We start from the raw sequence: 24,616 nt of genomic DNA on the forward strand, positions 1-24,616 counted from the left end.
TCAGAAACAATGCTCAGGTAGGCCGTGGCATTTAAACGATGCCCAATTGGCACTAAGGGGCCTAAAGTGTGCCAAGAAAACATCCCCCACACCATTACACCACCACCACCAGCCTGCACAGTTGTAACAAGGCATGATGGATCCATGTTCTCATTCTGTTTACGCCAAATTCTGACCCAAACCATCTGAATGTCTCAACAGAAATCGAAACTCATCAGACCAGGCAACATTTTTCCAGTCTTCAACTGTCCAATTTTGGTGAGCTCGTGCAAATTGTAGCCTCTTTTTCCTATTTGTAGTGGAGATGAGTGGTACCCGGTGGGGTCTTCTGCTGTTGTAGCCCATCCGCCTCAATGTTGTGCGTGTTGTGGCTTCACAAATGCTTTGCTGCATACCTCGGTTGTAACGAGTGGTTATTTCAGTCAAAGTTGCTCTTCTATCAGCTTGAATCAGTCGGCCCATTCTCCTCTGACCTCTTGCACCAACAAGGCATTTTCGCCCACATGACTGCTGCATACTGGATGTTTTTCCCTTTTCACACCATTCTTTGTAAACCCTAGAAATGGTTGTGCGTGAAAATCCCAGTAACTGAGCAGATTGTGAAATACTCAGACCGGCCCGTCTGGCACCAACAACCATGCCACGCTCAAAATTGCTTAAATCACCTTTCTTTCCCATTCTGACATTCAGTTTGGAGTTCAGGAGATTGTCTTGACCAGGACCACACCCCTAAATGCATTGAAGCAACTGCCATGTGATTGGTTGATTAGATAATTGCATTAATGAGAAATTGAACAGGTGTTCCTAATAATCCTTTTGGTGAGTGTAAATGCAATTTATCATGCTGAAACAAAACAACTTGAATGTGAACATACCAAACTATCTGAGCCGATAACAATACAAGTGGTACAATGGAACGCCACATAATGACTTAAGCAAAATTGGTCTCTATATATAGCAATTTGAAAGACACATTAGAGTCGAATGTGTTTTGACCCATTAGAACTGCAACTTGCCCCCAATAAACTGTTCAATTATTTTTTGTTTATCTTAAACATTGGTAAATTGTCTCAACAGTGTGATGTATCTGTACATTTAAAACCGCTGTATATTATAATATGTTGGCTATTTTTGTGTGTATTTGTACTTAGTTATTATGTGTAGCCTATATTCATTCTCCAAAAGTGATGTCAGACCTAGGAAAATTGGTTTATTCAAACTTTTTATTAGATTTTTATTAAATGCATGTTGTGAAGTTGTGCCTGGAGTGTGCTGTGGCTGGTCAAGGAAGACTAGTGAGCATTTTGACTGAAGGATGAAAATCACCTGAATGTGGGATCACCTCAAAACAGCTTCTAAACACCTGGATGAGATCTATAACATCCAATTTCATCTCAAACCGTATAAGCCAATGGCTATAGTTGAGGCTGGATTGAGAGGCTGTGTACCAGTAAAGGAATTTTATCTGCTGCCAAAAACACACACACACACACACACAAAAAAACACCTTGTATTTGCCAAAGAAAAGAAGAACTGGAGCGTGGAAGATTAGAGCCGTGTTCTGCAGTCCAACAAGTCAAAATTGAACAGCCTAGCATTGGATGGTGTCAGGTATGTGTGCAGGAGACAGCTGAGTGGTTTAATACTAAATGCGTCGCTCCATTAAGCACGGCAGGGGAAACATAATGGTATTGGGATGCATGTCTGCATTAGGTGTTGGAATGATCTACAAAGTTGCTGGCACTTTGAAAATGGACCAATGGTAAATGGACCAATGGGAATCCATGCTGAACACAAGTATAGAGGATCTGTTCAGAGATCAAATGTGTATTTTCCAACACGATAGCGATCCCAAACACACAGCGAACAAAGTTGTGCGCCATGAAAGTGTTCATGCTCAGCATTTTGAAGACTTCAATTGGCCTCCTTAGTCCCCTGACCTTAATGCCATTGAAAACCTTTGGGAAATTATATACATGAACTGTGATAAGTTATGCAAAGCTCAACTTTGGGAAGAACTTAAGTTAAGAAAAAGTTAAGCATGACACATGCACAAAGTTTAGTGAGTCAATGCACAGGAGAATGGCTGCTAATCAAAAACAAGGGAGAAACAACAAAATATGAATGTTATAGTCAGTGAATGCTTTCCTCTGAGCTTTTTGTTTTTCTATGCCTTTTTGCATTAAACAATAAAACCCATTTATTTTGCTGGAGTTTGCCTTTCTTGCCAAATAATTTTGTACTTTTAATACCTTAACCAAATTAGTGTATTCTTCCCATTGTAAATTTATAATTTATTTATGAATGAACCGCTCGTTTTAAAATCTTCCCGGTCTACTGATATTTGTTCATATCCGCTTCCAACATTACAATGCTCATGATAACTTTCGTTCACTCTACAGTAAGTTTCCACTTCACCAGCTAATTACTCTTAGACAGCAATGCCTTAAATTTACAGAGCAATCTCAAAAACGGAAGTTCAAAGACAAAATTCTAAAAATGGCTGCGCACTTGTTTCTCTGGCGCATAAGATCTACACCGTCCACCGTATATGGTAAGCTAAATTACAGTTAAACAACTAACAGGTTTTTTTATACTGTAACTGTAGGATTTTTAAAATAGTTTTCGCTGTTTCCCGTTAATATGACGAACATGTAACGCTGTGTGGTGACGCTGAGGTTTCCTCACTGTGTGTGTTGTGTTGAGGAGGGTGCTGTGCAGTAGAGTAGTGTGTGTGTGTGTGTGTGTGTGTGTGTGTGTGTGAGAAGGTGAAGCAGCGCTGATGCTGATGCTGATGCTGTACAGACACTGATGCTCTTGGAGACTCTTCAGCACCTGGACAGCTCCGCGACTCCGTTTAAACACTCGGTTTTGGGGCAAAAAGTGCCGATAAGACAACATGTAGCTTCTTAAAAAGTGCCCTACTATCCTAAAGCGTCAAGCAACCAAACTTTTGCGCCGGGAGATCATCGTTATCACCCTGATGAGTGAATTACCGTTGACTGCGGCAAACTGTTCCCTACAGGAGTCCATGGTGCCGTCAAGCTCACGCGGGGGTCGGAGGACATTTACCCGCGTATCAACACGACATGTTCACGGACTGCTGAATGAAATGCACTTATTTTCTCCACAGCAGCATATGTTTAATATATGAATAACTGAGGGAAATATTCAAGGATTAATCTACAAATCACACATTGCAGCAAACAGGTAAGTCTAACTCTATCACTGTTTTATTTTACAGCAGGCTATACTGTAACGAGCTTATAGACAAAACCTAGAATACTAAACAACAGCATTTCTTGGCATCATAGTGCATGATAATCAAATTCAGCATGATGTCCAGAAATGCTGTCTAGGTAGACAGCTCACTAGGTTTGGAGACACAGACAAAAGGTCTAAGTTTGGAATTTGATCTCAGGATCACTTGTGTTTTAAGAAACTGATGTAAATGCAGCAAAAACTTTTCCTGATGAATCCTGGATGTGTATCAGGTGTTTTCATGATGGTTTTTGAGGCGAGACAAGGAAAACTGTCATTGATATAATGAAGATGAATTCTTACCGCACCAATACCTAGCATACATAGTCAATAAAATCTGCTCAGGTGAAGCTGATGAAGCATATGATCAATTACACACGTTCTTTTATACACATATTTGGTCAGAATCTTCTGTACATTGCATGTCTAAGCTGACTTCTGATAAAGTAAACTCCTAACAAAAATGTCCAATATAGCCAAATGTGAGAGAATACATATCTTTTTTATTGTAAATTCACAAGCTAAAGTCTTCTTTTTGGCAACTCTGCAAATATTAGCCCACTCGCACGTTAATTTGCCATCAAATCTTAATATTCTCATCACCGCTATCTTAATTAACTGGCTCCAAGTCATTAGTCATGTGAGCAAGAATATGAATGTAATTATGCAAATTCACATGCAAAGTTTCAGAGCTTATCATGACAATGATCCCTAAAGATTTGATGTGAAACCTTTTTGGTTTTCTAAACAGCTTTGAACTATTATATTGTATGATGAATCCCACAAAAAAAAACACCATTCAGTGTGTAAAAGGAAGTAAGACGTTTAAAGTCAGGTAGTTTTCTGATTCTGCATTTCTAACAGCCCTTAAGATTAGCATATTCATGACAGCACTTATGCTATATTCCAAAGAGTTATGATAGCCGACACTCTTCCTTGCATATATTTGCATAATGTTTACCAACATTAAGAGGCAGGAGTGCAAAGCCGCCATGTGGGCCGGTGGCCAGCAGTCATTTAAACAGGATGACAGCGATGCCAAGGATATCATCTATTAACATCTCTAATTTCTATACATAATCTTATTGAATTAATCACAAAGAAAATAATATCCTTCATGAAATAGATTTTTTTAAAATAAATGCATATTGATTTCGCAAGAGGCGAAAATACATTTCTCCAGGTCAAGCCACTCGTTAAACTTTGGAGAATATATTTCATTTTCAAGCATGAAGAACAATTGCAGTGCCAATAAGATGTATTACTGGAGCCCTGTGCAATTTGGTGTGAGTGTGCGGATACAGGGGAAGATGCTGCAGAGGTTGTGTTCTCTAGGGTTCTCTCTATCTATCACCTCCATGCTGTTTACCTGACTATACAAAAGACAATATCACATTCAGAGCGAAGGGAAATACTGACAACAGCCATTTATCAGCATGATAGGGCATTTATATCAGAACCCGAGCCAGCACGGGAACCCCCAAACCATTAAGCATCTTTTGTCTTCATGATGTTATCAAGCATGTAAACTACATGTTGATTTATCTAATCACGTAATCACTCAATTAGAGATAATTAAACTCATTTAATTTAAATCAGATTTGATCATAAAGGTGTAGAGTGCCAAGTGGCCAAATAAGATAGGCAGGAGAACATCTGTCCGATACTGTATTACTCGGTTGTGAATGATCTCATTCTGCCTGGGTCTGCTGTGCATAATCTCACACAGAGCTCTGATAGTTGTGTCAGAGGTTTATATATAGACCTTTAAATAACCGCCGAGGTGTAATCTATCTCCCTGACACTTAACCAAGGTCTCCCTATTTGCCAGAAGAGATCCGGAGTGAAAAAAGGCCCCCTGGCAAGAGTTTCTTATCAGTAGAGATGAGATGGCAGACGGGCACCATAAAAGCGGAGGATGTTTGACTGCGGGGGTGATGGACATTTGGGTGAAAAGTCATAAGGGTGACAAATGTCTCAGTGGTGACAGTAATGTAATGGTAATCAGGGTCTCTAGGTGATGTGATCTGAATATTCATGTCTGGGTGAACATTTTGCTGAATTTTTAGAAAGGATTATTCTGTAAAGTGCACAAAGCAATGGCAATAATCTACAGTTGGGCAAAATTAAGAATTGAAGAATTGGCTGCCTTTCAATTCATGAGTGTGACTATTTATATCTTTATCTGTCTGTCTGTCTGTCTGTCTGTCTATCTATCTATCTATCTATCTATCTATCTATCTGTCTGTCTGTCTGTCTGTCTGTCTGTCTGTCTGTCTGTCTATCTATCTATCTATCTATCTAGCTAGCTACGGTGGCTGAGAGAGCTCAACGCGCAGCAACTGAAGAAAACACATGCAAATAGAAAAAAAAATACATGCAAATACAAAGAAACACTCGCAAATTAAGAAAACATCTTCATCAGTTTCACAACACACGTGTGCTCCAAATACTCACAACACAACCAAATACAGAAACGCGCTGCAAATAGCATAGACCACAACGGAAATGTTTCCAGGGGAACCAAATAAGTGACGAACCCGGCTGGGACGTGCTTACAGCTCAAAAGTCTACTTTATTTTATTTCTTTTAACTTTTTTTTTTTTTTTTTTTGCAAAACATACAGAGATTACATTTTTATGGCATACAACTTGTATACAATATCCAAAATGTAGTAACAATACAAAATGTAGTAACTTTTGCAGCGCGTTTCTGTATTTGGTTGTGTTGTGAGTATTTGGAGCACACGTGTGTTGTGAAACTGATGATGTTTTCTTAATTTGTGGGTGTTTCTTTTCTATTTGCATGTGTTTTCTTCAGTTGCTGAGAGTTGAGCTCTCTCGGCCACCATATTATCTACAGCATCTAGTCAAACTGTGAATGATTATCATTCTTGGATGCTTTAAATTATTCAAAAGTGACAGTAAACACATTTGAAATGTTACAAATGCATGCTTATACTCTAAATAAATGCTGTTCTTTTGAACTTTTTATTTATCAATTATCATCAAAAAAGTTTTTTTTTAAAGTTTTGACAAAAATATTAAGCAGCACAATTGTTTTCAACATTGATCAGAAATGTTTCTTGAGCAGCAAATCATCATATTAGAATGATTCCTGAAGGATCATGTGACACTGAAGACTGGAGTAATGATGCTGAAAATTCATCACAAGAATACATTTCACAATAGATATTACAATAGAAAACAGGTGCTTTTAATTATAAAAAATATTTCACAATATTTCTGTTTTTACTGTTTTAAATAAAGGCTTGGTGAGCATAAGAGACTTTTTATTACAAAAATTTTACTGACCCCAAATTTTCAAATGGTAGTGTACTTCATTTATATACTGTACACTTCTTTATATTTAACAAATTTATGGACAAATATGGAAGAACACTTCATTTCCCAGTTGAATTTCTCAGAATTTTAATTCAGTATATTCCTAATGTAATTCAAATTCCAACTTATGAATTGAAAATGAGCCATTTTTTAAATTCTGAATGTTGCCCAACCCTAATATCCACATGAGACCATGTGATACTGAAATGTTGTAGAATATTACAATAATTATGCATTTGAGTGTCACAAAAATCCTTTACCGTGCAACAAAATGTCTTTTTTTTCCCCTTTCTAGGATGTCAGTAAACGTGTCTCTCCTGTCAGCGAGTCCAATTGGCATTTGGGAAAACTCTTCTCTGCCGAATGCCTCCCTTCCTCGCTCTTCTTCTGACTGGGAAACACCCACATTCACTGTGGCCGCTCGCTTCCGTGTGGCGGCCACCCTGGTGCTCTTCATCTTCGCAGCGATCAGTAACCTCTCAGTGCTGATCAGCGTGACCCGGGGTCGAGGACGCCGCCTGGCCTCACACCTGAGACCTCTCATCGGCAGCCTGGCCTGCGCTGACCTGGTCATGACTTTTGTGGTGATGCCACTCGACGCCATATGGAATATTACAGTGCAGTGGTATGCCGGCGATGCCATGTGCAAGCTCCTCTGCTTCCTCAAGCTCTTCGCCATGCATTCGTCAGCATTCATCCTGGTGGTGGTGAGTCTGGACAGGCATCATGCAATCCTGCACCCGCTAGAAGCTCTGGACGCCGGTCGCAGGAACAAGAAGATGCTGCTGGCTGCCTGGATCCTCAGCCTCCTGCTCGCCTCGCCACAGGTACGAGAACAAGATGTTATGTTAATTGGAGTTGTCATGTGTGGGACTTGTCTCGTTATGAAGCAGCACAAAAACTGTCTCGGAGGATTTATAGATGGATGATAATGTTGTTGTTTGAAAACACAAAGGTGACGTCTTTTTTTCAGTAAAATACTTTGTCCCAATTTACAGCTTAATATGAAGAGACAACTATAATCATGTTCCTTACTCTACACCATAACCAGTTTCAGAATTCACATGTGAATCCCACATGAGCCTTGCCTTTGAAATAATAGTTGATGGACTGTGTCTTGGTTAAAACAGAGCTTTTTTATATAATTAATACAGGTATTTTAGATACAATTTGTAGTGCCAATAGACCCAAATGACATAGCTATGATAATGACTTCAAATAAGTTAATAAAATCAACTGTTGTTAAACAATCAGCTGTAAAACCAAATTTAAAGGATTAGTTCACTTTCAAAAAATGTTTTGCTGATAATTTACTCACCCCGATGTCATCCAAGATATCCATGTCTTTCTTTCTTCAGTCGAAAAGAAATTAAGGTTTTTGAGGAAAACATTCCAGGATTTTTCTACACAGAATGGACTTCAATTGCAACCAACTATATCAATGTTCAAAGATGGTTCAAATGTCCGTCTCAATGCAGCTTCAAAGTCTCGTCACGATCCCAGTCGAGAAATAAGGATCTTATCTCGCGAAACGATCGGTCATTTTCGAAAAAAAAAAACATATATATATATATATATATATACATACTTTTTAACCACAAATGCTCGTCTTGTACCATGTCAGAGATGCGCCACGCATTGCGTCATCACGTTGGAAAGGTCACGCATCACGTCATCTATCTAAGTTATTTGTCTGTGTACTCCGGTTCAAAAAGGTAGGGAAGGGAAGGTAGGATCTCATTTTCTCCTCCAACGTCCGACATCTTTGTTTTAATTTATTATTATTATTATTTATTTATTTTTCGTGACCTTTCCAACATGATGACGTAATACGTGGCGCATATCAGAGATGGTACAAGACGGGCATTTGTGGTTAAAAAGTAAATATATATATTTTTTTTTTTTGAAAATGACCGATCGTTTCGCGAGATAAGACCCTTATTTCTCGACTGGGATCGTGACGAGACTTTGAAGCTGCATTGAGACGGACATTTGAACCTTCTTTGAACATTGGAATAGTTGGTTGCCATTGAAGTCCATTCTGTGTAGAAAAATCCTGGAATGTTTTCCTCAAAAACCTTAATTTCTTTTCGACTGAAGAAAGAAAGACATGGATATCTTGGGATGTCATCGGGGTGAATAAATTATCAGCAAATTTTTTTTTGAAAGTGAACTAATCCTTTAAAACCAGCGGTACAAAGCTGTTTGATGGGTGCTTGAAGACAAAAATGTTACTATTTATTGCTATTTTTCAGAATTATTTTTCTTTATTAATGTTCATAATCATTTGTATGGTGCTTATTCATCCTTTTGACCACAAGATACACCTGACACATGTTGAAAAGCTTTGAGTAATGGACCATTTTACCATCCAGTCGAGAGGAAAGCCTCTGCTTCAGCTTTAGCGAGCCGTTCGTAACTTGATTTCCCAGAAAAATGCAACGTATCCCAGCTAGTCCAACATAACACCGATTCAATACGCAATATGAGAAGGTGAAAGTACTTGTTTATCCCACCAATCATGGACAAAGTGTTCTGGAAACCTGTTTGAAAACAGCTGTGTAATTCCAGTTGGAGATGTTAGTGCTCCTTTGTGGAAGAAAAGTGGCACATAGCCAAACTGAGCCGAGTTTAGTTTTCTTTCTAATTAAAATGGTGGATGTCATTTGTTTTTAGGGAAATTACACTTTTAGTCTGCCACACACTTTTCCTGATAACCATCTAAGCTTGAGCATTTCATTAAGCAATCCGTTGTAGCTTAAAGTGGTGCAATAACTGACCCTGGATCAGTGACTCTTCCATGAGCACTTGCTGTATTGATTATAGATCCTATTTGTCAAGCTAGACTAGTCCCGGTGCATTTTCTGTAACCTTTAAAATGCCTGACTGAATCTTCTCGGTGTGTCTTTGTTTCTCTCCACACACTTAATCCCAGTAATGTCGTTTTTAGCAGCCTGTGGATGAGACCGTGGCGTTTAAAATAATTACAAGTGAGATAAAGAAGCCTGTCTGAGACAAGGTCAGTTAGGCAGCCATGGATAATGCCAAAGAGATACAACTATTAAGACGGAGTGTGTGGTGAATTGTAGATATCAATATATCTTAGCTCCTCGCTCCTGTATTCTGCTCTGAAACTTCCCCCAGAGAAAGAAAAGGGCTTCCCTCTGTCACACTGTGTGCTACCTGATAAATCGTGCTGGAGAATATAGAGATGTCACATGGAAAAATAACGCTGACATGGAGCAAATGAATTTCTTTTATCTGAAAGCACAACATGACAAGAATATACAATATTTGGTTCAAGTTCAACAGAGATAGCAGAATGTGTTTTCCCCCTATTCAAAATACATTTTACATTTCATACAGTGCCCAAATGTAAGGGAACCCCTACAATGCAGCAGCAACACTAAGGAGATTTTTTAACATCACAATCTAAGCAGCCATGACATGAAAATGCGTTGGCTTGCTGATTCAAAATGTGTAAAACGATAAAATGGGTATATTTGGATTCTTTGAAAGGTTTACCGTTCATATGGTTTCGATATTTGTAGAAGGCATGCTAATATTTTTATGCAGAACAGTTGAAAAAGCTGTTAATATTATCAGACTTAATCAGCGGATTATACAAAAGTGATTAGTTCACTGAAAAATAAAAATCATTCACTCACCCTCATGTTGTTCCAAACCTTTCTCGATCTTTCCCATGCAATAACAACTAGATGACTAAAGTTTGATGACAAACTTTGATGTTGGCTTGACAAAGATTTGAAAAGCTTTAAGTTTGAAGATTTTACTCAAAGAAGTCAATAAAATGTTGTAAATGTGTTTTAGAAAGTTGTTAGCATATTTTAACAAGTTGCTAACATGATTAAGATTGTTTGCAGCCAAGTTTCTAGCATGAATTAGATCATTGCTAACATTTTTCTAACATGATTTAACATGTTTCTTACATGAATTAGATAATTGCTAACATGTTGCTAGCATGTTTTAACACACTAATAACATGTTTATAGCATGTTATAACATTTTTCTAACATGATTTAACACGTTAATAACATGTTTCTAACATGAATTAGATAATTGCTAACATGTTGCTAGCATGTTTTAACACACTAATGACATGTTTATAGCATGTTATAACATTTTTCTAACATGATTTAACACGTTAATAACATGTTTCTAACATGAATCAGATAATTGCTAACATGTTGCTAGCATGTTTTAACACACTGATAACATGTTTATAGCATAACATTTTTCTACTATGATTTAACACAGTGCTAGCTAGCATGTTTCTAACATGATTTACCACATTCCTAGCATGATTTAACATGTTGCTAGCATGATTTGGCACGTTGCTCTGAGTGCTAGTTTCTAATAAGATTTATCACGTTGCTAGCATGTTTTATGATCAAGTTAGGCTCACAAGGCTTTTGTGAAATGAAGTTTGAGAAATAGGTTCTGTTTTGATATATTTATTGTCCCTGTGGTTTGGTTTGACCTAGTCTTCTCACAGTGGCGGCTGTAATGAAACATTACATTTCATTCTTAATGAAATCCCCACTGTCTTCTCAGGTTTTCCTGCAGCTTGTTTGTTACTATGGTTCCCGATTAGCCCTCACCTGTTCGTTGTTCTGTTGATTGCCATCCCTGTGTATTTAAGCCCTCAGTTTCTTCAGTGCTTTTTCTTGCGTTGATATTAACAGCGTTATGCTAGTGTGTTACTGTGTTCATTAAAATGCCTTGTGCTTTCATTTCCTCTTATCAACACTTTTCTTTATAAATTGCTTTTTATCGTTTCAGTTATTTATTTTCAGGGCAATTAAGGCTGAAGGAGTCGACTTTGTGCAGTGTGTAACACATGGAAGCTTCCAGCACCGCTGGCAGGAAACAGCCTACAACATGTTCCACTTTGTCACCCTGTATGTGTTCCCTTTACTGGTAATGAGCTTCTGCTATACTCGAATCCTTGTGGAAATCAACCGCCAGATGCCTCGTGGTAAAGGTAACTGACTTATGCTCTCTTCTGACATGGTATCTGTCATTGATGTACAGCGTAACTGCATCCAAATTCCCATAGTTTCATATGTACTGAATTTGATGAAAAAATTGGTTCTCAACCACTGATGATGTACAGTAGTGGCCAAAAGTGAGGTCCAGCTTAGGAAATTTGACGACAAAACTATTTGAATAAAGATTATTCAAAGTAAGTTTTCATTTGTGATAACGCAATGAAACATGCTAAATTGTGTGGACGTAATTGGCCAGGCTGTCACAAAGAAATTATGAACACATGCCAAAACAAGAGAGATCCAACAAAATATGAATAACTGACTATGATGTTGTCAATGTATGCTTTTTTTCTGTGAGCTTTTTGTTTTTCTATGTATTTTTGTGTATAGTAAAATAAAGCCTGTAGCTGTAGTTTGCCCTTTTTTGCCAAATCATTTTGTCAGATAAATAGCTTAACCAAGTTTAGTGTTTTGTTCTTCCCTCATATTTAAATAAAAAATATTTTGATGGTTTTATCAAATTTGTTATCAAAAAAGTCATTTTGAGTCTTTCATGTGGTGTGATGGATCACTGTAGCTGCCTCAATTCAAACGGGAGTACAGAGTTCAAATTATCCAACACTGCATATTTTTATTATTTATATACTGACTATATTAATTCTCGTATTAAATTCTGAAAAATGTTTGTAATCTTCAGAGGCCATTTTCTCAAAAACAGACATCATTATGATTGCTTTTATCTTGAAAACAGTTTGGAAACATAATTCATATGTAAAATATAATAATTTTCTGACCCCTCTGGGTTTAAGCACAAACTCACTTAATTTAGAATGTATATTTTTTTTAGAATACAAGACATAATATCATAAAGTCATTTATTGCTTCTGAAATAAATGTATCTTGATTTAAGATTTTTTAATATTTTTTTATTTTAATAGATATTTTTTATGAAAATAAAGACAAAAATGTGAAGCAAAATTTTTTTGTACATTTTTAATTTGATGTATAAAACTGTTTCTGGGTCAAAATGATAAAGCAGTTCAGACAGCACATGCCTCACATGTCCTCTCCTATCCTATGTTTGCTTTTGTAGGCGGAGAACCTTGTCTGAGACGCAGTGGAACCGACATAATCCCGAAGGCACGCATGAAGACCCTGAAGATGACCATCATCATTGTGGCATCATTTGTGGTGTGCTGGACGCCGTACTACCTGCTCGGCATCTGGTACTGGTTCCAGCCTCGAATGCTGCAGTTGATGCCGGAATACGTCCATCACGCCCTCTTCGTCTTCGGAAACCTCAACACGTGCTGCGATCCGGTCATCTACGGTTTCTTCACACCCTCGTTCCGAGCGGATATAGCCAGCTGCTTCTGCAGAAGGAATCACAACTCTTCTCCTAAATCATTGGACCGACTCTCCGCAAGGAAAGGGGGCGCAAGCGGAGAAGCCGAATCGGACCTGGGAAGCGGTGACCAGCCCAGCGGACAACAAGCATAGAGGGTCAAAACACCTCAGTGAGCTAGAGTTAGGTGTGGATTTAACCCTCTGAACATGAAATATGGAGCTTTCACTCTGTGTCCAGACATCTATATATCGTCGCTGTCAGACGGAAAATCATTTCTATTGGTCACCCTTTACGCCCGTCTGTGGGTTTTGCAAACATTTAACCAATGAAAATGATTAAAAGGCTTTTGACTAAACCTCCGAACTCAAACTGTCAGTCAGACCTCATAACCCCACACACCACTATCGTGAATGAAGTGCCAAACACATTTTAGACCGTCTCTGCTTGTTTGCAATGTAAGGGTAAATAAAGAACTGGTTGTTTGAATAGCACAGCATTTTCTTTACTCAAGAAACTATATATAAAGGCTAATGTTTACATATTTGAGGAACGGAGAAGAGTGTCTTAAGCCCTATTCGGACGGTAATTGTTTCTCATGGGGTCGGAAGGTATTTTCAACCTTTACAGGGGTTAGTTGGTGATTTTATTGCCATCCCAATCCAGAATGTCAGTTGTCGTAGATTTTTCCCTAAACCTAACTAAGTCCTATCTCATCTGACCTAAGTCTACCTGGTCTACCCTATAATATTTATACTCCAGCACGTCTACACATTGACGTCTGCTGAGTCTAATCCTATACTCTAGAGCGTCTACACATTGACGTCGGCTGAGTTCAACCCTATACCCTAGTGCGTCTACACATTGACGTCGGCTGAGTCTAATCCTATACTCTAGTGCGTCTACACATTGACGTCGGCTGAGTTCAACCCTATACCCTAGTGCGTCTACACATTGACGTCGGCTGAGTCTAATCCTATACTCTAGTGCGTCTACACATTGACGTCGGCTGAGTCTAATCCTATACTCTAGCGTGTCTACACATCGACGTCGGCTGAGTCTAATCCTATACTCTAGCGCGTCTACACATTGACGTCGGCTGAGTCTAATCCTATACTCTAGTGCGTCTACACATTGACGTCGGCTGAGTCTAATCCTATACTCTAGCGTGTCTACACATCGACGTCGGCTGAGTCTAATCCTATACTCTAGCGCGTCTACACATTGACGTCGGCTGAGTCTAATCCTATACTCTAGTGCGTCTACACATTGACGTCGGCTGAGTTCAACCCTATACCCTAGTGCGTCTACACATTGACGTCGGCTGAGTTCAATCCTATACTCTAGCGCGTCTACACATTGACGTCGGCTGAGTTCAATCCTATACTCTAGCGTGTCTACACATTGACGTCGGCTGAGTTCAATCCTATACTCTAGCGTGTCTACACATTGACGTCGGCTGAGTCTAATCCTATACCCTAGCGTGTCTACACATCGACGTCGGCTGGGTGCTAATACCTGTTCCCGTAACTAGCTTACTCCTGCGCTGGAATAATCGACAAACAGACCTCAACAAATGTCCTCTAAATGCTTTAATCACGGCCGGAGGATCTCTCGAGCACTTCTCAGAGAATTTCCCCCAAGAAGAAGCAAGGCCGGAGGATCTCAGACAAATCTCATTGAGAATCCCACCAGCTAAAAGAATACAACAGTTTTCATAGAATAAGGAAGTATGGCAAAAATGTCATGCTGCATTACATAATTTCCCCACAATTTGATTGGTTTTCATAGACAAACCCTTCTGTTACCAGGTAAAGCAAACTTTGTTTTAATGATTACTTCGTTGTTAATCACAAGGTTCAAATTTAGTCGTCTGTCTAGTTTCAATTCCCATATTTGTTATTTTTACACTCACACAACCAAAGTCAAAGGGGTATGGCAAAAATACAACATCCAAAAACACAGGACAGAGCGTTTTAGTACATTGTGTTTCAAAGTGTTATCATGTTAGGCCTGAAAAAGGAAGTAAGGTTAGATGTTAGAGACATGGTTAGTTTGATATACAGTTTACTATTTTATCTATTCAAAATCCACCACACAGTGTTTTTCTTCCACCACCCGTGTAAAAATCCCGGCCAAATTACGTACTGTTTTTGACAAACATCAAGGTCATGTGGTGATTTATTTACCGTCCGAATCCACATCTCTGAGTTTACAAGAAGAGATCACTTCAAAAATTCACTGTTTAAATCCTTTTTGATCACTGCCGAGCACCATATGTACGATAAATGTTGTACTTCACTGTAATATGCATGCATTTCAAAGGTGTACACTTTTATTACTGAAGTGCTGGAAAGTATTTAGCCTACATGAACAATATTTCATCACAGCTCCACCTCAGCGAACAAAAAGGAGAAAGAGAATAAAGCAAGTAAACATTTAAAATGGGCTGTTATTGTGGCAGGCAGCAATTTATGATTTTTTTTTTTTTTTAAATGTAGGCTACTAAGCACAACATTAAAAATACAAACCAAGCAGCTTTATTTATACCTCATGTAAATAAGAGGCTGCATTAACTTGTTTATGCTAATTTCAATATCTTTTAAATTAGCCTACATCCTTTTGAGATATAATGCAAGACAGAAAACCATTTCAAAAATATCGTACGCGCGTCCAGCTTCCTATTTTTAAAAATATTATTGCAATAGACCTTATTCACAGCAGCGCCATCTTTGATTTGTAATGGGAATGAAAGGGAGGCTGTGAGGGACACACATGCATCTCTTCAATGGGCTGTACTGTTATTTAATGTGTTTTTGGATTGTTCTGCTCATGAAACACTGGAAAATATATTTCCAATAAATTTCAGTTGACAAAAAACTCTTGTAAGTATAATCAGAGGAGCTTTATACAGCTTTGGAAACACGGCAAGTCTATCCCTCACAGCCTCACTTTCATACCTGTCATGGCGCTGCTCTGAATAAGGTCTATATTATTGCAAACATATGACATTTTATTTTCAGCAGACAATCATGCGACTGACCACGTGAGCAGCGCGTTCTCGGGATTACAAAACTCGCTCCTCCACCGCCAATAAATCGCCATCCGAATGCATGAGTTTTATCACTGAGGCGCCATGCATATTTATTATAACAGACGTCCACATGAGAAACAGTTACCGTCCGAATAGGGCTAGTCAGCATTTGTCGTTGAGTGAGTCACAGACAATACTGTCTTAAATAGCCAGTGCAAAGTATACTTCATCTTTTACAACATGAGATTTTGAACTGAAAAAACTGAGCGTCCACATAGCTACAATAAACTGTAGGCTATAACCGGTAAGATGATGATAAATGTATGCGATGCAGTTACTGCCTCAGATTCGGGAGGTCTAATGATGGATAAAACACATGTCTGACATTCACTGGTCAAAAACCTCATAACTCCATTTGAGCTTGATTTTGGTGAAATGTTAATGACAAATGCAAGTGTCTGAACATATATAAAGCCACAATATCAACTTTTTATTTTTTAAACAATTAAACTGTTGTCATTGTTTTTTCCATTTCCTGAAAAGTGCTAGTTTTGGACAAGCTTTCCGCCCGACAGCGACGATATGCTGCTGATGGTGTCTTGTATTTATGGTATGTGCAAGTATGATGCGTTCGCTTGAATTGGGTGAATGCACTATTGAACATAGCAAGAGTATCACATTGTGGTTTCAAGCTTGGATCTTCTAGAAAGATGTAACCACAGGTACATTTGAATGTAAAATACCAAACGGCAGCACAATATCTCAGGCAATACCTTGAATGTGAGATATTTGCCTGTCTGGAACAGGGTAATAAATATACAGTGCCTCATTAATGGACCACAAGCATAACAGCTTACGTGTTTGGAATCAGTTGACTGTGATCTCGAATTAATTATAGCTCAGAGTTCAGAGACACAACCCCAGTTAAAAGCTTCTCTGACACATTGCTTCTCCAACATTTCATTTCCACTCCTGTTTAGGAATGTCAATTAATGTTTTAAAATGGCCTTAGCACATAAATCATTCATTCAAATGTTTAGGCTTGCCGTGTTTATCTGTGGATTCACCATAGACGTGTTTCACTGAATTCATTCATTCTTGTTTGTGGTTTATTGTAGTGATGATATTGCATGGCTCTCCAGAAAACTATCTTTGTGGTGTGTGTTTGTGATTAAAAATTGATGTGGATGGACTGTCCAGCCTTAAAGGGATAGTTTACTCAACCCATGTTGTTGAAAACCTGTTTTTCTGAGGAACATGAATTGAGAATTTTGGAGAATATTTACACAAATTGTTTCTATACAAGTACAGTTTATGGTGACCTGCCGAGCTCAAAAAAAGCTTTATGTTTTATCATTTCATATTATTCACGCCATATTCCAAGCCGTATAAAAGCCTTGAAGGCCTGACATTTTAGTCATCATTCATTCTCAAATCAAATAATTCGCACTTGTATTGTTGGACAGCAGTATCATCAAAAGTCGCTGGCAATGGCAAATAGGCAACATATTTGAAAGCAGGATTGCATAAATGTTTTGATTTAAAAAGGACCTGTTATGCCCTTTTACAAAGTCTTGATTTTCGTAAAAGGGCAAGATGATTGCTTGAATGCTCAAAAAACACCTTATTTTTCACATATTCTACATTGTTGCAGCTCCTCTCTTCCCAGTCTGTCAGTAACGCTCCGTTTAGTTCCTGTCTCCATGAAGCCCCTCCTTCTGAAAAGCACAATGTGCTCTGATTGGTCGGCCGGACCAGTGTGTTGTGATTGGTCAACCGCTTTGAGTGTGTTCGAAAAATGTCCCGCTCCTTACCTTAACCGTGAGTTTCAACATTTCAAGTATGCCTTGGGCAGGAATTATTTAAATGAGGAATATTGTGGTGTTCGTTCCTGGAAGAAAACTCAAAACTACAATGGAGGCGTTTCAGGGAGTTCAGAAACACTGACACTGATATAGAGAATAACTCACTTTGAGTGGCTTTGTGCTTTGTAGCTTTGTAGACATTTTACATGTTCAAACAGCAGCATTATTACACACTAAAGAAAAGTGAAAATGTACAAAAGCATAATAGTCGGCCCCGTATAATGGCTTAAATTTTGGTTGAAGCTTGGCGGTCTATGGTCACTATGAACTGTATATGTTAAACAGATGCGTAAAGAATCAAAATTCGAATTTTGTGTTCCACAAATAGCATGACATGAATGAGGAAATAATGAGAGAATCTTTTTTGGGTGAACACTTCAGGATCTGAATGAATGTGATTGCTGTTACAATGTGCTTCAAAGATGGTCAACAGTGTATATAGTGTATATATATAAAGAAAAACAAAATCACCTTGTGTGTCTCTTTTTTTTTAAATTGACAGAAAATCGTAAAGGCATAATAATGGTCAACTCTCAAAAAAAAAAAAAAAAAACGGAAGGAAGGAAAAATGAAACAAGTCATCAATGGCCGATTAGAGGTGCTTGAAGAGATGGATTCATCAAGCAGGGTTCTCTGAGGAGCTGGATTGTGTCTAGACTATTTATGGGATAATTAGGTTGTGTGTCCTTTGTGTTTTGAAGGATAATCATGGGGATTCTTGTTAAAAAAAACAGTGATGCTTAAAAGGGCTCAGCCATCAGATGTTGTGGGGATGATTTTACTCATTCTCATAATTCATCAAGTCATCAAACTAAATAAATATTATGAAATAACACAAATGGAAATATACGTGGAACCAAAAATACCCTAAATTATCTTATATATTAGCTTGTTTAAATTTGCCACCCTGTCTAGATGGACCCTGTTTGGAGTGGACGTTCTATGGCTTTTTGGCTGTTTTTGTGGTTACTTCACTCTAAAAAACAATTTAATGGATTTGTAAACATCACAATATTACATTCCCTAAATGATATAGCTTCTTTAAAGTTGCCACCCTGTCTTGATTACAGCTCTGCTCACTCTGGGCATTGATTTCACCTGGGATGCTTTTTAAACCGAAATGATGTATCCGACGACTGCTTTTTCTTCCCTATTTAGTCCAATAAACAAATACACAAAAAAAAAACAAAAAAAAAGAAGTACTTTAAGGTTGTAGTTTGAACTGATTGCTAGTCCAATGATTTTTTCATTAAAAAGTAGGCTTCTTTAAAAGGTTTCACAGGGTTTTGGACAAAATCAGCATAAATCCTTGTAATTTCATGGGTTAAATTTGAAGATTATTAGGTCAGCACACATTTACAGCTTGAGTCACTGATTGCCAGTTAAGGTTAGTGCACCACAGGCCGATTAGAACACTGTTAAAATGTGGGTTATATATAGCTTATGTATATGTTTTCATAGATTGCATTGTCTCTTATTGATGCAAAGTAATCGCAAAAGGATTTATTATAATATTATCTAAAAACCCACTTTGCCAAGAGCATTTTCTAACATTTGTAGGGCACAGTATAATTCCACCATAAAGCACTTTAGATGCATTTAACTTAAACCTGCCTTAGTGAATTGGCCACTTAAATTCATTGAAAGTCTTTGGGATGTGCTGGAGGAGACTTTACAGAGTGCTGGACTCTTGCATTGACAATACAAGATCTTGACCAAAAATGTATATGCAACTCTTGATGGAAATAACATCACAACATTTAATGTCTGAACTCATGTGTGGAAATGATTATTTATGCTCCTCCCAACCATTCTTTCACAATTTAAGCCTACAATTATTACTAACTTCATATTAATATTCTTCATCTTTAACAACAACTTAAGAAGTTGGTCACTATTAACAATCGCACTAAAAGGATGGGAAAATTTTCCCAGCATGCTTTTATACGGACTGTAGGCTATATAATGTTATTTTGTGCGTTTTTTCACAAAAGTAATAGCCTGGTTAAAACCAGACCAGTAGTAACTGAGTTATGGTCTGGCAAAGCTTCATTAATAACTCATTTCCAAAGGGGCGTCACCAACGGACGTCGCTCAAATGCAATTGGATAGACCTAAAACCAATCAGAGCGCTCGTCATCGTGTAAAGCCATATGCTGCGTCCCAATTCGCTTAAGTTACACTACGCCATAAAAGTATGTACTCTTTTTGTGAAGAAAAGGTATTTACTTTTGAATGTGTAGCAAAAAGAGTAGGCAAGCTTTTGGACATACTACTTCGTCATCTTTATCGGACGGATCTGTCGCGTGCATCCTGTCACGTAAACTGCCCTGTCAATCATCTTGTCACAGTTAAAATCCTCTATTAAATCTAATTTAATTTCCTACCGTTTCAGAGAGAAATGTAGAAGCACGTTCATCTGCCAGTGGGTCTTTCATGGAGACTGTCCTCATGTGAATATAATAATGCATTTAAAAGTTGGTGCGCTTCACAAACGGACGTCGCTCAAATACCTCTGGGCGCAATTGGATAGACCTAAAAACCAATCAGAGCGATCGTCATCGTGTAAAGCCCGCCTCAACGTTTCTGATTGGTGCCGCGATTTGGACGGATTAAATCGGCTTGAATGGGATCTTTGCCAGACTACTTGCAGAGCAAATCTAAATTTGCCGGAAGTTTGTCCGGGTTTTCCCAGGCTACAAAAGTAATACAATATACATTTTATTGGTCATGTACAAAATGTAGTTCATTCAGATCTACTTACACTTTTACTTAAATTTACTCCATTTATAAGGTATATTTAATTGATTTTACAGCTTTAAAATGAACAAATTGTTGTCTCCAGTTAGGTCTATTTCTGCATGCGGAGTCACTTTATAAATCAATCTTTTGCTAAGCATCTAATATCTAAATAAATCTGCCACCAACACAGAAAAGCAATTAACATGGAGAGAGTGCATTTTGGTTTAATTGTTTTCAGTGGAAGGATGTGAGAAAATGTATTCAGTGACAGGATAAAATAGCAGGTCTCCTATTTTTAGGCAGTTTTAAAATTTTGACACTGAGAAGTGACTGCTAGTGGAGATGAACATTATTTAACACAAATGGTGCTGTCTGCACATAAATCACTCAGTGTGATGGCCGTGTTGCAGTGTGTGTGAGATGTTGACAGGTCTCTCTGCAGTAAACGCACCACTACTGTAATCACATCATCTCTGCAGAGTCTCTTTCACACCCGTGTTGCTGTGAGAATGAAAGCGGTCACACGTCTTGGCTTTTCTCTCCTGCTGTGACTCCCTGTTAGACAAAAACAGGTGCACGTGATTCTCTGAGTGATTAGACAGTATTTAATGAACTTTAATGAGCTAAATGAAACCAGCCCTGCCAACACATGTCGTGTCTTAATTGAACTTAATGAAAACAGAACAGGACACTTGAAACAGAACACGGCCTCATCCACTAATAAAAAATGATTACATTGTGATGTTATGAAGACTTTATGAGCTATATGGTAATAGAGCGTTTGCTAATTATCGTGGATGCATAAAGCATACGCTAAACATATGCAAACTAGCTTCCAACAACTGTGACATACATGTTTTTCATTTGCGTATTAATATGTACACACACACATATAAAAATACATTGAAAAAAAAAAAAAACATAAGAAACATTGATTATAAAAAAAAAATTTTTTATTTAAAGCTGAAAACCTGTCAAGAGTCAATATTTGTACAGTTATTTAAAAAAAAAATTCTATACCTATTAGAGTATAATAAAATGGTAACACTTTACAATAAGGTTAGTTAACTACTTTAGTTAACACGAACTACGAATGAAAAACACTTTTACAGCATTTATTAATCTTTGTTCATGTTAATTCTACTTTGGCATTTACTAATACATTATTAAAATGAAAAGTTGTGTTTGTTAACATTAGTTAATGCACGGTGAACTAACATGAACAAACAGTGAAAACATATTTTTATTAGTTAACATTAACAAAGATGAATAAATACTGTAACAAATGTATTGCTTATTGTTAGTTCATGTTAGTTAATACATTAATGTTAACGAATGAGACCTTATAAGTGTTGCCAATAAAATAAATAATTAAAACAAACAAATAACAGAAAGAGCATTTAAAAGCTCTTGAGATCTCTGCTTCCTTAATCCTTAAAGCTTTACCTCGAAGAAAACTCATTTAACCGTAGAAATAGTTCTCATGGGTGCTTGGTATAGCTTTATTTTTAATCACTCTGGTGTTAAAGAATGCTCTTCTCATTCCTGTGAAATTAAAAGAACTAATAGCAATTCAGTGTTGGCGCTAGACTGGGACTTGCTGCTGTAGCCCCACCAAAAATTAGCTTAGCACTGGCTCAGCCCCCCAAGGAATTTCTAATGATTTTCCTGTTTTTTACTCTGTCACTTTCATTAAAAAAGAAGTCATTAAAAACCTAAAAAAGGGGGGTAATAAATGTTGTAAATGTGCCTACAAAAGTTTTAATGGGGGAGGAGTCAATAGCACGCGCTGGTAGTATCGGCTGATATTGATCGGTGATCATCATATTAAAGGTATAGTGGGGGATTTTCTTTTTCCGGGTGGATCATCAAGACTATTGGTCCTCCTAATTGTCAATCATTCTGCTGATATGTTTACGTAAGGCTGTCGTACGTGCTCGTCCCTAGGTAGTTTTCGCTTTCTGCGCATGCGCACTTTCAGGTGTATATGTGTGGTGAACTACGGTTTCAGCCATTCATTGAAGCTCGCAGTTCTCACCGGGTTTATTCAAAATGTCTGAGGGGCGCAAGAGAAAAAGTGTCTACGAATTGTATGACAAGAAGAAAGAAACAAGACCAGAGTGTTTTTGGGAGAATATTTCACACGCTGGCGTGTGCTAAAAGCACAGGTTAGGCTTCCCACTGATGCCTCAGTCGCGAAGTTTCTACTCGACAGGGAAAGTTTGGCATGCTATTTGGAGAAATCCATTTAAAACCACTGCTAGTAAAAGTTAATGTAAGCTATGATTAGCGATGCTAACGTTTAATAGGCGTTCCCTCTCGGGAGCAGGTAGAGTGTTGCGCATGTAGAGTGTTAAAGCCCTGTTTACAGATCGTATCTGATGAAATAGAACGGTTAAGATTAAAATTTGGACACATGCTCCTGTCCCGAGCATTTTAGGTTTATTTCGCTTTTGTGGACCTATTTTGCCAAACGCGTCACACCCGTGATTCTTCCGTTGAGAGCTTGAATAATAAACTCTCCAGCCCAGTTGGTGGCGATAATGCACCTTTGCCAATTGCAAGCAAACCACGGGCATTTCATTGAATACACAGAAGAAGCAGAAGAAGAAGCGGCGGAGTAATACCGTAAAGGTGCTGCGGTCTCACAGCACGTCCTATTAAGTCAATGGAGTTGGACAAAAACTACGATAAAACCTGTTGGAATGCATCTTTTTCAGCGATTTTTGAGGGAACATATCAGTGAACACCCCCTGACCACTCGATGAGTTTCACGTCTTTGTAAACGAAAGTTTAATGTGTTTTTAGGACGGAATCTTCCAGTGCATATAGACAACCATTGTGGGGGTGGGGGGGGGGGGAAGCGAAATAAACCTAAAATTCTCAGGAAAGCAGCATGTGTCCAAATTTTAATCTTAACCGTTCTATTTCATCAGATACGATCTGTAAACAGGGCTTTAAGTGTAAAATACCGAACTTGTCCTTTAAGTTCCTCATCAACAACGGTCATATTGGAGAGCAATTAAATAAGAAGAAAAAGACTTAAGACTTAACACATCTCAGAATAGTTCAGAAGATAACAGACATATCGGCCTGTAATCTGCTATTGGTGAGTATAGATACCCTGATCTTTTTGAAGATTCACTCACGTTATAAACGATAAATAATGTAGATTTTAATATAAATTCTTGCACTTTGTTCGCCCTAGCGAGCATGGTGATGAAAAAATAAATAAAGAGAAATTGTTTTTTCAGATCTGAACATATAGATAAATGCGTTAAACAAGCGTCTATGGCCGTTATTGCATCTCTTCTGCTTTTTCAGTTTCTCGCGCCATGTTTTAAAACGCCTTGTCAAGTTAAAAGTTAAACTTTTGAAAACACGTCTCGACACCCGCGCTCTTTTACATAATTTGTTTGTGTTTTAAAAGCACAAGTGCGATCCTTAATTTAGCTTACTGTCGTTTTAAAGCCCTCACATGGACATAATAAATATGTATACGCCTATACACTGTAAAAAAAACCTGTAAATTTACAGGAAACTGTCTGTATTTTTTACAGAATTTTGCCGTTTTGTCATTATACAGTGAATACCTGTTATTTTACAGATATTTGTTGTAATTTAAAGATCCACTATTAAATTTACAGGTAATTGCTTTTATTGTGGTTTTACATTAATTTAACGTTTTTTAAAGGAAATTATCTGTAATTTTATACGGTTATGTGTAATTTTACATAAAAAATTAAGTAATATTTTACAGATTATTTCTGTGGAATTAGAAAACAAAGAAAATAAGGTATAACTGCAGAAATCAGCAGTCACTTAACATGTTTTCCTTAAAGATTATTAAGCATGTGGGGGTTAAAGTGAGTTTTAAGATTTGTCCACACATTAGGCAGGCCTATTTAATTATTTATAATCTTTTAATTTTGTCTTGCAAATAGATGTTCATTTTGATCATCATTTGTATTTGGCCGTAAATTTCATTTAGGCCTATATTTTATGTCTTTTAT

General features: G+C 37.7%; 1 protein-coding gene across 1 annotated transcript; it reads left to right on the top strand.

The window, feature by feature from the left end:
• The first annotated feature begins 2,607 nt into the window (after positions 1-2,607).
• Positions 2,608-13,919, top strand: gnrhr1 (gonadotropin releasing hormone receptor 1). Its single transcript, XM_082185945.1, has 4 exons — positions 2,608-3,210; positions 6,901-7,432; positions 11,409-11,610; positions 12,711-13,919. Exons 2-4 carry the CDS (start codon positions 6,902-6,904, stop codon positions 13,115-13,117), a joined length of 1,140 nt encoding a protein of 379 aa, XP_082042071.1. The 5' UTR covers positions 2,608-3,210; position 6,901; the 3' UTR covers positions 13,118-13,919.
• The last annotated feature ends 10,697 nt before the right edge of the window (positions 13,920-24,616 follow it).

The sequence above is a fragment of the Leuciscus leuciscus genome (assembly GCF_965113295.1).
Source record: "Leuciscus leuciscus genome assembly, chromosome: 12".
NCBI classification, from domain to species: Eukaryota; Metazoa; Chordata; class Actinopteri; order Cypriniformes; family Leuciscidae; genus Leuciscus; species Leuciscus leuciscus.

What these genes read in the sequence shown, in the direction of transcription:
- gnrhr1 (XM_082185945.1), top strand. Translation starts at nt 6,902, where the DNA reads ATGTCAGTAAACGTGTCTCTCCTGTCAGCGAGTCCAATTGGCATTTGG. An exon ending in TCCTGCTCGCCTCGCCACAG is followed by an intron (nt 7,433 to 11,408) that starts GTACGAGAACAA and finishes TTATCGTTTCAG; the next exon opens with TTATTTATTTTCAGGGCAAT. An exon ending in CCAGATGCCTCGTGGTAAAG is followed by an intron (nt 11,611 to 12,710) that starts GTAACTGACTTA and finishes TTGCTTTTGTAG; the next exon opens with GCGGAGAACCTTGTCTGAGA.